The following is a 14,309-nucleotide window of genomic DNA, read 5'->3' as shown; positions in this document are numbered from 1 at the left end:
TAGGAACATCGGCCCATACAAGATATAAAACTGTCTGTGAGGCCGACTGTAACGCACAAAAAAAAAGCAACACAGATTATTGCTGTGGCGGTTGTTTGGTGTGGGTGATAATGACTTAAATCAGAAATAGACGGCGCAGTTATTAACACATGGAGAGCTGCTGCCGCCACCACTGTCATCATTGCCAGTGCAGGAAATAATAAATGAACAGAACAAATGTCAGTTGCCTGCCAGGTACAATAAATAAACAGACAAACAAATAGCACCAAATATAAAGGGAGCCAGCAATTTCACCACTTTCTGAAGTGTAGTTTTAGGATGACTTGGCAACGCTGGTCATTATACAATGATGGCATTTAGCAGACGCCCTTATCCAGAGTGACTTACAATCAGTATTTACAAGGTAGGCGTGTAGACACCTGTATTATAATTTCTTTAGGAAGAGTTCTGTGACTAATGTTTTAAAACATTTCTTTTGGTATTTTTGTCAAGCAATGACACCCCACCCATCTTCACCAGGAACAAACTCCATCCACACCTTCACGCTACATTCATTAGACATACAGTAGAATTGCCAACAACAGATCAAAAAGGATTCACAATACAGAGCGACTTAGGACCAGTCCCCCTGGAACAGCTCAGTGTTGAGTGTCTTGCTCAGGGACACAAAGGTAGTAAGTGGGGTTTGAACCTGTGACTTTGTAGTGGTCTACTCACAACCACAGCAATGTCCATGCTACTGTGCCGGAGTTAAATGGTTACACTAGATTTATAAATGTATTTCTTCTTTTCTTGTGTCTTTTATTTTCTTATTTTCTAAAGACTTTTATTTTGTTTACCTGTATTCTGATGTGGGTAAGGGAATTATAATGATAATCTGGGTGTTTGTTCAATTGTAGAATGTTAAAATGTGTTAATGTTTCTGGTTATGTTAAATATGTTTCTGTATTTTTGTTTGTTCAATTTATGATTCTTATAAAAAGTTATGTGGGTTCTAAAACTTTGATCACCCCCCGAAAAGTGGTTGGATGCGGCCGTGCCCTTGGAGACCCGGTTTAGTTCTCTTGGACACATGGCATGAGCTGTGAGAGGTGCGTGGGGTTTGTGTGCAAAAAGTTATTTTTTTCTTCTATTTTAATTTATGTACATATTTGTGAATATTTTTTTATGTTCTGTTATTACTGTATATTGTAGAGAGAGGTGCAGAGAGACGCAGTTTGTGACGTGATAATGTGACCTCGCTTTTGTACAGGTATGCAATGTTTTAAATTGTAAATGCTTTATGTTATGTTCAGTTCTCTTAGACACATGGCATGAGCTGTGAGAGAATACACTTCGCACGGAAAATTTCTTGGGTGTCAGCTCGTCTATTACGGTTCAAGAAAAGAAATCAAAAAATTACACAACGCAGAAGAAGAACCTCTACACTACAGCCAGTACCTGGATGGGGCTGAAGCGCTGAAGGTTTAGCCTTTTCACAATATTCAAATTTTATTCACACTAAAAACACACTTTCAAAAATGGGTTTATTGATAGTATATTTATATTCAGAGTTTACATAAAAGATCCACAAGGGTTCATTTTGTGGCGACTGCATTCTTGACTGCTACCCGTAACCATGATGTGATGAGAATTACAAAAAGTGTGGTTGAATTTCTTAAAAATTTACAACAGTAAAATAGTAAAATTTCACAAGTGTGCTATTGTCACTTAATAAAAATATGGATGGATAATTCCTGTCTTTGGGGTAACGAAGCAGACCTGGCACTGACCATTTGCATCATTTGATGTGATATGAGATATGCATTATGCAGTAAATATAATACTATATGGCATTTTACAAGTTAATCCTCCATGGCATTTCTTTAACTGATCGAACACCAAACCATGGAATTTATATATATATATAGATAGATAGATAGATATATTTATATACACTACATTTGGCAAAAAGGGCAACACTTTTTCATGTTGTGGATGAGTTTTTCATGTAAAACTGCTATGGCCTGGTTTTCTCTGTGTCCTGGCAGTGACTGTGCTAGAGAAGGTTTCTGCAAATGAGGACTGTGAACAGAACGTCCAGCGAACGGGCAGCGCAATACGTACCAAAGAGCCCAGTTCTAACCGCGGACCCGCCGTTACTGACACAATGGCCGTCTGGTCTCTGCAAACACCTTCTCTCCAGCGGCGCGTCGGTAGGCACCAGCCCTTCCGCGAAATCCCGCCTGTGTTTGGGCTGATGTGGTTTGCTTGACAGCGTCCCAGCAAACTCAGGCCCTTGGCCCAGATTCTGCCCGTGACTGGAATTTTTTAAGGTGCCAAATTCCTGAACTTTCGTTTTTGCCATGTTTTCGCTTTCCTTTGTCGGATTCTTAGTGATCTGTTGGCTGTTATAGGAGGAGCTCTTGTCCAAGATTATGGAGGAATTGTTGGTGTTTGTAAGGCAGCATTTCGGAATTCCAGCTCTCAGAGGGTTCTCGGTGCTGAAGAGCTTCCCATACCGGCCTTTTGTGCTGAAGACTCGGATCCAGGTGTGCTGATGGCCGTCATGACATCCTTCCAGATCTGCACTCGCTAGACTTTTCAGATCTTCCCCAAAAAGGCTTTGTGGTTCGTGACACTCCAACTCTGAGCTTGACCCTTTGAACTTTTTAAACCAGTCCCACAGAGTCCTGGCCCTGCAGTCGCAAATCCACTGATTTCCATTGAGGCGCAGATACTGGAGTGAGACAAGCGGCTCCATCGTCTCCCCAGTCAACACCGTCAGGTTGTTGTAGAACAGGAACAACGTGGTCAGTTTGCGCAAATCGTGGAAGGCCCGCGGCTGCACCGAGCTCACCCGGTTCTGATGCAGCAGCAGGCGATCCAAGCTCAGCAGGCCCCGCAGCATGTGGTCCGACACCGTCCTGATCTTGTTGTTGTGCAGGTACAGGAATGCCAAGCCGGCCAGGTCCAGGAAGGTGTCGTCGTGTATGGCCCGCAGGTTGTTGTCCTGGAGATAGAGGTACTGCAGCGAGGCGAGTCCCCTGAAAACGCCGTAGGGCAGCTCGGAGAGGCCGCACCGGTGCAGGTGCAACGTGCGCAGCTGAGACAGGCCGCTGAAGGCCGTGGGACTGATAATCCGCAGGTCTGCGTTGTCGCCGATGTCCAGCTCCTCCAGCCGCTCGAGGCCAAAGAAGGCCCCTGCCTCGATGTGGTTGATGTCGTTGGAGTACAGCCACAGGACCGTGAGGTTCCTGCAGAGGCTGAAGGTGGTGGAGCGGACCTCCGTCAGCTTGTTGCCCTGCAGGAAGATGCGCTGCACGTGGACGGGGATGTCTGCTGGGATCGAGTGGAGACCCCGCTGCTGGCACGCCAGGCTGAGGCGGGGCTCGTTGAAGCAGACGCATTTGGCGGGGCACCCCTCTGCGCCTGCCACCGAGAGCAGCCAGAGAACCAGGGTCAGGGTCCCGCTGGCTGCAACAAAAGGAAACGGTGGAGTCAGTAACAGTCCCCTCGACAGCCTAAAAATAAAACCGTTCTGTAATCAGTGCAGAAATGGCACGACTGGAACAGGAGACTACACGGCGAGTTGCTGCTATTTTTACATTTCTGACCCGTGACCCTGAAACCTGCACGCCCTACTTTACCGCTGGCGCACGTTCTCCAGGCGCAGCGGTGCCATTGTCTCGTGCAGAGTCGTGTAAACCATTTAAAAACCACACAACAGAAGGGAGGCTGCGCACAACAAGGCTTTCACTCACATGAGCACCACTCCAGATCTCCCATCTGCAGATACCTTTATGATTTATTCACATGTGAATTAAATATGATTTATTCACATATGATTTATTCCTGGATTTACACCGTTTCGTTTAATAGAAGAGGGAGAAGGGATTGTGCCAGCTGCATTAAGGAGAGGGCACATGATAATGAGCTAATTCACCTGCTAATGAGAATTTTACTTATTATCAGACCGACTGATGTCCAGGAAAGGAAACTACCGCCGTTCTCTGCTACCAAATAAGAGAAGTGACACGTAGGGCATATTTTCAAGTTGGCAATCGGGGGGTTGCAAGGGTTTCATTGTACTTCATTGTAATATACACAAATAGATAAAACAAGACTGTGGTGGGGAGCCCCACAGATTTGCACAACTCAAGCCCGTGACAGAATGTGGAAGTGTGGTTGAGGAACGCTGCTAATCACCATTAGTGTACATATTCTCCCAAAAATAAACCAATTAGGAAGCCTGTCCATTCTTTTTATACAAATGCAAAACGTATGATGTGAAATTACTGATCATGCTCTTATTATGGCTCTTATTAGGCAATATGTCATGGCAGCCACCCCACCATCGGGGCATGTGACAGCAACAGACGACGGAAGGGGAGGAGGACGGGGTCAACACACTGAATAAAACTGTTTGAGTTTCATTCATTGACGGTAGCCTTATCTACTCTCGATCCGATCTCTGGTTTACAACCCTTGCAAAAGAAAAACAACCACGAGACCTTCCTGCTCCCTTTGTCACCCCAACGTTTGTCACCCCGACATTTGACCCACCATGCCTAGCAGCGTGCCCCGTCCACCCCTCTTGCTCCCGCTCACCGGCAGCCTCCATCCACCAAGCCTCCCGTGCTCACCACAGAGTTCATCTCCTTCCCAGTCACCATGGCCTAGCGGGTAAGGAGGCGGACCCGTTTTCAGAAGGTTGTGGGTTCGAATCACGATCTGCCGAGGTGCCACTGAGCAAAGCACTGTCCCCACACACTGCTCCCTGCAGGACCCCGCCATACTGCAGGTAGAATTCACCCAGAACCTTAGGATGAGGATGAGCACCTCTTAAAAAGGTGGCAGTGTTCTGTTTTTAAAACCTCCGATATGGATTGGTGACGGAAATCCATTTTCTCCTCGCATGCTTTGCAAACATTCTAGATGGCAGAATTTCTAAACGAATCAAAGTGAGTCATGGATGAGATTTTCCTCTGAGCATGGATGTTCCCAGGATGTTCTAGCCCACTTTGACTTCTTTAAGAGGCTTTTGTCAGGCAGGCTTTTCATATCCTGCATCTGAGGAGAGGAGAAAACACACTGCATTATTTAATACCTGCTCCCCCTGGGCCATGCATGGGTGCACAATAGCCCCTGTGGTGGAAAAATGCATTCTGCATTAACGGCCATGATAAGGGGAAAAGCCAGAAAGTTTCCTGGCTGTTCCTGTTCCAAAGCCTGACCACAGGCATCCCGGGCAGCTAATCGCACCGATAAGAGACTTCTTGGCTATGGCTTTTTATTGACCTGACTTCTCTGTTTATTGGAGTTCTTCAGCACCATTTCGGGTGCAGCCTGCTGCCTTTGCTTTCTATTGGTAAATAATGCAAGAGTTGGTGATGGGAATTGTGGGCTTTTACTATGCTTTCTGGGGGGAAAGGGGTAATACATTGATTACAGATAGAGCACACTGATCAATGAGGTTCCAATAGCTGTCGACTGATGACTTGAAAAGAAATGACAGGGTGCGTGATGAGCCACACCCCCGCCTAGCACTCATCAATTCTTACATGACCTTTGTTGCATCAATTTTTGTGCTCTAGGTAGTGCACAAAGGAAATAGACTTATTCACATTGTACTGGTGGTGGAAATGAAGCCTTTACTGGCATGTTTTGAACACACCAGCCAATTTGAGTCACTTAAAGCTCAACCTGCCAGCTTCAGGGACGATAGAAAACCAAAGAATTCAGAAGAGCCTAGAACAGTAATCTAATAATAATATAATATCAACAAATTTAGTTGCTAACTTTTAATAACCTATTAATTCAGTTGGCTTTCCCTTTAATGGAAAATAGCTATCAATGCCTATTCATTTCTTTCTCTCAAAGCTGTTACTGATCATCAATGGTAAATTTACATTTTTACAAATTTATCAGACGCCCTTATCCAGAGTGACTTACAATCATTAGTTACAGGGACAGTCCGCCCGCAGCAACTCAGGGTTAAGTGTCTTACTCAGGGACACAATGGTAGTAAATCTTTTTTTAAGACTTATTAAAACACTAGTTGTAAAATATTGAATTTAGTGCCATCTGTGTGGTGCAGTGGTGGCCTAGCTGGTAAGGAAGCAGACCCGTAATTTGTTGCTAACTTATAGTCAACTCACTCTTCTCCTTTCTATATCCTTCACCATCCACTCCAGTGTGGATGGTACATCCTGGCAAGTTTCCTGGTTCGGAGATGATCACGTGACATGATCGACCTCCGCCTGTCATGGCTTCCCACTGCTCACCAAGGGTGATGGTTAAAAGTAGGGGACACATTTTGTTGTGTCACAGTGTGCCTTGCTGGCTGTGCTTCACAATGACTTCACTTTCACTTAATCTGGCATAGTGTTTTTGTCTGGACTGAATGTAAGATGAACATATAAGCATAAAGAATAAAAAAATATATATATGGAGTGGTTTTTGCAAAAAATTAAACTTCCTGTTAAATTATTCATCTTCTCTTGGTAATAAAAGAAATGTCAAGTCCAGTTTCAGCTCATCAGGCACCAACAATATTACATCACCACCTATTATAAATGACAATGAAGCGATTATTTAGGTCAGCACACTGCAGTAGAGTCTATTGGTACGGCGTAAATTAGGTCCCCACTGATTGGTGACATTTGAGAAAATACTAAGATAATGTGGTGTTTTACTTGCAAAACAATACAAGTTCTCTTTTTTTTCGTCTCCATGGTGTGTGATTGCTGGCTATTGCAAATTACTAGTAAATACGTGAATATAGAAAATGCATGGCTATACCATGACTGGGTGTGCATATAGCACAGGTTTGCTTTAAGAGAAAATGAAATGTGACCTGATTGTGTTATGTCATCTTGTGATTCTTTCATCTGCCGCTGCATCACAGGTTGGTCCCTGCAGCGACTCACTGCATGCTTGCCAAGAGGAGAGAATTCAGATAACAAGCTGCCGGAGCAGCGTGGGAAATGGCCGGATAAAAATCCACCACCGTCACTTAGTGATTCTTATACTGTGACAAACTGGAACAGAGTGCAGGGTGGGATGGTGATGCAAATTGAGCAGAGCACTGCAAAGAAACAATGTTGTGACAGCCTCGGCTCCCATTCATTTTTAATTTGAGACACGGCAGCGAAAAACCCACAAGACCAAGATCAATCAGAATAGTAAGGAGTCCGATGGCATTATGCTGGGAGTCAGTCTTCCTCTCCCGGAAAATCCTTCCTACTCCTGCATGGGCGTGTCCTGCATGAGAGGAAAGGAGGAACGCGGCGACGAAGCAAAATTGTGTATTTAACTGCAGGACCGGGTGAAGCTGGAGCACAGGAGGGGATGGGGCAGACACCAGAAGACTGGGGCACAGAGTTGGTAAGAAGTGTCTCTCTCTTGGTGTGTTACTAAGGATTCCCACTGGTGCCATTAGGTTTCCAATGACCTTTTGGCAAATTAAATGAGCAAAAACGGCAGGAACGCTCTCTTCCATAGCTAATGAAGTATTTCTGTCTGGAAAAATATCTCAGACACACACAACTTTACGTTGATCTTTTCAGCAAAACAGTTATAATTTCCAGATATTCATACCTCATGCCTCTAAGCTCCAGTCACTGCATAATTCACACCTGCAACTTGTAAAGCACAAACACAATGGGAGAACTGTTAACCCCCCCAACTGTCACCATTAAGAGTCTTCTCCACCCACCACCAAGCTTCATGCGAATGTATTGTGAATCGTCTTTATCTTCTGACACGATTGTTCCATTTTATTTACTGTTCATCCAGGACCAAGAGAATGTAATAATCTCACTGTGGTTATTTTTGGTGTTAAGGTTGCTGTTACTTCAGGACAAACTCCAGACAGCCCGAAACGATTTGCTCTTCTCATAGCTTGAGAAAAAAGTTCCAAAATTCAAAGTCACATCAAAGTAAAAGGTAATTCTTTTTCCCTCCAGTCCCTGGAGGAAAGTCGGAAAAGCTGGGTTAATATTATGCTTATTACTGATATAATGAAGTATGCTCAGCAAGTTCTCTGATGTCTCCCGTCAGGTCTTGGACACGAGAAACAATAGCATGAATAATAAATAAGAAGCAAATAATAAAAATGCTCTGAAAATGTAGGCAGAAAACTGCATTTTCCACAGTCACTCTTTGATTAGTAACAGGGAGCTTTACTGTCTATGACTTCAAGGCATTCATTACACTGGGCCAATATTTTATCAGCACCAACCCAATTACAAGTTGAGGATCAACAACGTGTGTGTGCAAACGAATCCTGCGGTGTCACAATCTCGTATCGATCCCCTCACACCCTTGCCACACTTTCATTATCATACTCTAAAAGTGGAACGTGAAGACCAGGCTGGATTAATGGAGGTGGAATTTAAGATACGGCGGTACAAAGGCAGGATCCACCATCCCAGGCATTAAGGCATGACTGTGTTTGTTAAAGGGCAGGGTGAAGGTGTGAGATGCATGAGCAACAAAGGCATTGATATTCCATTACCTTTGTTCTCCAGAAGCTCCCTGGGAAAGGTGGCTTTTCCACAACTTCCTTTATTCCCAATTTTTCTTTCTCCCCTCAGAGACGTGAAAGAAATCCCAGCCGTTCTCAGACAAAAAAAGAATGAGACGGCCGTATTTACAATTTAAATTGCTTCTGTTGAGTAATCTGCTCTGCTCTGAGGTTTAGAAAGAGTCGCAGGCTGTTTACAAAAACCACTCCAGCACTTTTCCATTGGATGGGAGTTGACGTGAAGGGGGTTACAATAGGTGCAGACTTCATTATGATAGAAGAGAACCCTGCTGGAAGAACGCCGGAACTGAAATCGAATATTGCCTCTAGTACTCTTTTGAAAATGGCTATGCTGCAGATGAATGGCGATACTGAGGACAGAGAAAAGTGAAGTGATTGTCACATGTGATACACAGCAGCACAGCACACGGTGCACACAGTGAAATTTGTCCTCTGCATTTAACTGCCACTGCTCACTCAGGCAAGAACCCACAACGGGCAAGAAACTGTGTTATTATTACACGTTCTACCTTTACAACAGCATCCCTATTACAAAATGTTGCTCAACCTGTGTAAAGCGCATTGTTTATTGAATCCTGAGGATGGGGATCTTCAGGATACCTGAAACTATGTCTGGGTAGAGTGGGCCAGAAAATACAGCCAACTTTAAACATAGGATGCTGGTGCCCTTGTCATTGAACTTTACAGTCCATTTCAGTCTTCATAATCATCCATCAGTCCATTACCCTACCTGCTAACCCAATTCTTCTCAGCTATCTACAGGCTTGAGCAGCAGCAACCCCTTAATCCAGGGAGCTTTTCGTTTTGCATGTGCCATGTTCATTGGCGAGAAAGTGCAAACGAACGAAGGTGTGGAGGTTTGACCCATCACCACTTTACATCTCAGCAAATCTGCAGAAAAAAATTACAATTTTTTACTAAAAAATAGTAATATGTAAAATGAATTCTCAATTCAAACCAAAATAATAAGAGATCCATCCAGTTAAACAGTTAAAAGTAACCTTGAAAAAACGTGCTTTGTAAATGCTTAGTGTTTATGGCACAAGTGCAAATTTGCACTGTTGTAAACAAGGCTGCGACCCTGCGCAGTGACTCACGCACACTTTCACACTCCAGCTGAGAGATGAAAACGTGTCCTCCAAACGACACACAGACGTGTCACAGCTGCTTTCCCTCCTTTCACTTTTCACGCTCTCCTTCAAGAAAAGGTTCTCTTTGATCCAGGCAATTTATGACTCCTTCTTCCGCTGGTGGAGACCTTCAAGTTGTTGGGAATTACCATCCTGTTAGACCTGAACTGGAAAACCAATATTCTCACAAAGGAGGCACTTTCTGAGGCAGCTGAGGGACTAGCGCTTCGTGGAATCTGTGATGTCCACATCCATCACGGTCTGGATCAGAGCAGCCAATAAACAGGACAGGAACAGACTGCAGTGAACAGTAAATAAATAAATAAACGAATACCTGCATTTATTTATTACTCTGTCCCCCAGAAGCACCGGTACACCCAAAATCCAGGAAATCGAAAGGAAAGATCCTTGCAATCCACCGCAACCTGGACATCCGACCCCCATACCGAACAAGAATAGATGCTACAGCCCCTAACCGAATGCACCGTGTCCTTGCCCGCCTCTTGTCACTTGCTCCAACAGAGGTCATGTCCTAAGCGCTACTTTATTATGACCATCTGCAACGTCAAGTGACACTGGTGAGAATAAATATGCTGCACTTAGGAATTTGGAGCATGTTGCTAATTTACAATGGTTATGACAGGCCCTAGACTGGACATTTCACTGATGTACACTGAAATAACGACAAAACCTGACACTGCTGTGGTCTGTTTCACTGGCCTTTTAAACAAATCACAAAAAATACGGAAAGAAAAATTCAAGAGATGAAAGAAAATAATCCCCTGTGGTCATTTAATGACTTCTGATCATGGGGTTCTGAGACCCCATTTGGAGCAGTAAGCCCTCAACAAATCAGTCAAATCCATTTCCGAACAGCGTCTAACGCCTGTACCGCATTTACAAGAAGTCTCTGAAGCTTTTGCCGAGTTAAAATCATTCATTTCTGAGGAAAAACACACAGTGTGACCAGCAACCTGGCCATGCTGTTCCCTGCACGAAGAACATGCGGCATGTTGTCCACAAGGGTTCCCTTTGGGTTCTCTAGTTTTCCTGCGTCAGTCCAAAGATTTGGTTGGCTGCATGTGTCCTACTCTGTGATTCCCTGCATGTTTCTACGCAGTTCTTCGTGTCTTCATGTCAGGCGTAGAAGTTTAGAAAATGGATGCGTTTATAGACAATTTTCATACTGGCAAAGGGTAAACAAAGTAACATTTACCATGTGGGGCCGAAGGGCCATTTATTCTAGGTGATTTTTTTTAGCACTGCTGTAAATATGCATAAATATGCCAAAATTTGTTATGAAGTGCTGGGACCTTCCAGTGGGACCTCGATGTTGCTACTGTTTTTGAGTCGTTTTTACTGCAGCGTCTCCAGCTCTATGCAGCAGCTTTTAAAGAGCCCTGGAAAAAAGATACAGGGTTCAGGTTCCAACTCTTTGACATAATGCATTTGACTAAAGTACTTACTAAAGTTATAAAGCTAGCTAATAATAATACACCCAAGGTCATTCTATGAAATAGGTGTAAGCCCAGCAACCTTTCTTCTTGTCAGTTTAATGCTCGATTAAAAGCTGGAAGATTATATCGGCAATAACCTTTTAGCGAGCATCTTTTGCTAACTCTAATGTTCACAAGAAGAAATATGACACTCTGAACCCAGAATTGCAGCTCTTTTGTTGTGGCAGAGAATTCATTCACAGCAGTGATTTAGCATGCCTGCCACTATCTGTGTGTTGTACGGTTTTAATGCAAACTTTCCAGCCAATCTCCAAATGAATGTACCAGAAATCATAAAAATATTATAGTGTTTATGTTCACAACCCTTCGTTTGTTTAGCTGTATCAGACTTTAAAGTATAAATATCTCTTGCACCCACTCGATACACAGCTTTTCCCCAGCCTCTCCGAAATAGATTGGAGTGAGTCAACGGTGATGAAAAGAAGGCCTCAGGGTAAATGTACAGACTACATGGGAACAGGAACGTACGTTTTCTCAGTTTTCCCCGTTTCTCCAGGTGCACGATACATATCGTTTCGTCACTGTCACTGCGATGCCATGCCGTGCCATGCGTGGAAGCCACAACGCATTGGACCTCAGTTCACAATGCTCCGGTGGCAACAGACTCTGATATACCAAATCCTACTTATTCCAGTGACTGGAATTCCAGGCTGTTCTGCTGAAATGTTCCCTTCTTTTCTTATTGCACTTGTTTTAATTCACTGTTATTACTATTAGTTTCGGTTTTTGAAACATGACAGCTCTTGCAATTCGGTTTTTGATAATCAAATTAATTAGTTTTCTGGCCACATAAGCAATTCATATCATTAAGATTCCATTTTGCATTGGCATACAGTTCATATTTTAATGGTACCAAATTGCAACCGCAATGTCTGTTAATAAGACCTTCAAAGATTGTGATAAGTTATAAAAATATGCACATCTGTTAAAAACATAATTTGTAATATGTGACTAAATATGACACAAAAATATCATAAAATATCATGCAGCCCTGTTGTCCATTATATCGTGTTACTGTTTCTTCATCTTTTTTTCATCTGCTGCTGTCCGTGCTTTAAATCAATCAAGCCCGACTCCGAACAGACATGAGCTTCGTTTTGCAATGTTGCATAACTGGACCGTCGCTAAATAAGACCCGTCTTCTGTTCTCTGGACCCGGTGCAAGTCTGAGTCACTCTTTATTATACACATTTCATCCCTTGTGGATGAATGTCAGCTCCCCAACTTCGTGAAGAACATCCACCCACCTAACACATCCGTGCTCTCTCTCTCTCTCTCGCTCTCTCTCTATTCCTACATCTGATCCTTCTCTACTATGGCATGTTTGATGTATTTTCAGTAACAGGCATTCGGCTGGGATTACTGGTAATTATTCAGGGATGGTTCTGTCTTTTCTCTTCAGCCAGACGCGTCTGCGCTGCTGTGGGCTTTTAAGAAAAAATTGTGTATTCATATGATAAAAAAATATAAGAATAAAGCAGCGTGGATGGCTGGATCTAAACTGTATGTGTGTTTGGGATGTCCATCATTCACAATCACGGCTATGATACCTGAATCTCAGATTAGCAAAAAAAGAAGAAAAAAAAGCGTAATCATCTTCACTAGATATTTAATGGACATGGCGCGCAAGACGCAGTGCTTCCAGCATGCCAATCTACTTTTATACATAATGCATTCATTATTACATTTTTGTTAGATATAAAAAACACAAAATGGCTAAAATGAGATTATCTGGCGTTCCGCTGGTCCCGAGAGGCTGATCATAATGGAGAGCTTGTTTGTTTACCCTGGGCCCTTCCAGCAGACAGAACCTCTTGGGAAATGGTGAGTCGTGAGCCAGATCCACACCTGCCTGACCCTGGCGCTCCCAGCTGTGGATTTATCCGGCTCTGCTGATCCGCCGAAGCCATGCCGATCAGGGGAGCGCCTGCAAATCCCCTCTCCCACTTCCCAGTGGAGCCTGGTGATACCACATGCATGCTGAGTTCCACCATGAGGCGAGATCACGGAGGTGATCTTCAGTGCCTTGCAGTCGTGTCGAAAACCGATACGATCCCTTTTAGAACAAAACTCAACGTGAAGACGCTAATTCATTCTAAGAATAACTATATTTTGTCCATGATCTCATGATGTCCACTGATGACACACACACACACAAGTTCTGGCATTCTGGAGACAACACTAATGATGGAAAAACAAGGACCTGTAATGAATTGATGAGACTGGAGTCGCAGTTATATTCTGAGACCGTGTCTGGCTGCGGCGGGGTGCCCATCTTTCCGCCTTTATTTACCAAATGAAGACCTGACTTACCTCCACGAGCGGAGCGCGTCATTGTCGCCGGTCGTCTCGTCTTCATATGTCCCCGACACCACCGCCCGCCCGCAGATCGCCGAAACTTTACCGGGGAGGCGCGGGCATGACGGCGGGCTGGAGAGCGCCGTCTCCCCGGGCGGACGCGCCAGGGGCGGGGAGCTGTTCTTCACGTCCCGACCCCAGATCTGCGGGAAAAGTGGCACGAACAACAACAAAAATAAAACGAGCCCAACGACGACGCGCACTCCAGGTGACGGGGCGGAATCTGGGCAGGATCTCGGCGGCGGGATCCGGGGAGAGGAGAGGAGGAGGAGAGGAGGAGAGGAGCGGGGGCGCGCAGTTCACCACCATCCAGAGAGAGGGGTGTCCTGGCGGAGATCTGGGAATTTCCTGGACGGAAAATGCTGCTTTAACCAGATACAGAAGCGAGCAAGAGGCCAAGTGATCACGTGTCCGCAGTTTCTGGTAGAATAGAAACACACACACACACACACACACACATGCAACTTCTACGGGAAGGTTGTAATATTACAGTATTAATAAAACCATGAATATTTGGGAAATGTACGGATTTTACATTATGGAAAAAAAAAATCATTAAATCGTTGTAATGTTACTGTGTGTCCCGCCTTATATTCCCTGCTTATGTTACATCCTCATACCAGGGTGTAGGACTGACCAACAATTTTCTAGCACACAACATTTACATTTACGGCATTTATCAGACGCCCTTATCCAATCAGTAGTTACAGGGACAGTCCCCTTGGAGACACTCAGGGTTAAGTGTCTTGCTCAAGGACACAATGGTAGTAAATG

The 14,309-nt window shown here is 44.2% G+C and overlaps 1 protein-coding gene across 1 annotated transcript; it reads right to left on the bottom strand.

The window, feature by feature from the left end:
- Nucleotides 1-1,595: 1,595 nt before the first annotated feature.
- On the bottom strand, nt 1,596-13,853 carry LOC114794436 (reticulon-4 receptor-like). Its single transcript, XM_028986977.1, has 2 exons — nt 13,491-13,853; nt 1,596-3,456 (listed from the first exon to the last, which is right to left on the bottom strand). The coding sequence occupies exons 1-2, from the start codon at nt 13,534-13,536 to the stop codon at nt 2,039-2,041; spliced, it is 1,464 nt and encodes a 487-aa protein (XP_028842810.1). The 5' UTR covers nt 13,537-13,853; the 3' UTR covers nt 1,596-2,038.
- Nucleotides 13,854-14,309: the final 456 nt, after the last annotated feature.

This window comes from Denticeps clupeoides, chromosome 7 (assembly GCF_900700375.1).
Source record: "Denticeps clupeoides chromosome 7, fDenClu1.1, whole genome shotgun sequence".
Classification (NCBI taxonomy): Eukaryota; Metazoa; Chordata; class Actinopteri; order Clupeiformes; family Denticipitidae; genus Denticeps; species Denticeps clupeoides.
Note: the sequence above shows the minus strand (reverse complement) of the source record. Positions and strands in the feature narration are given on the sequence as shown.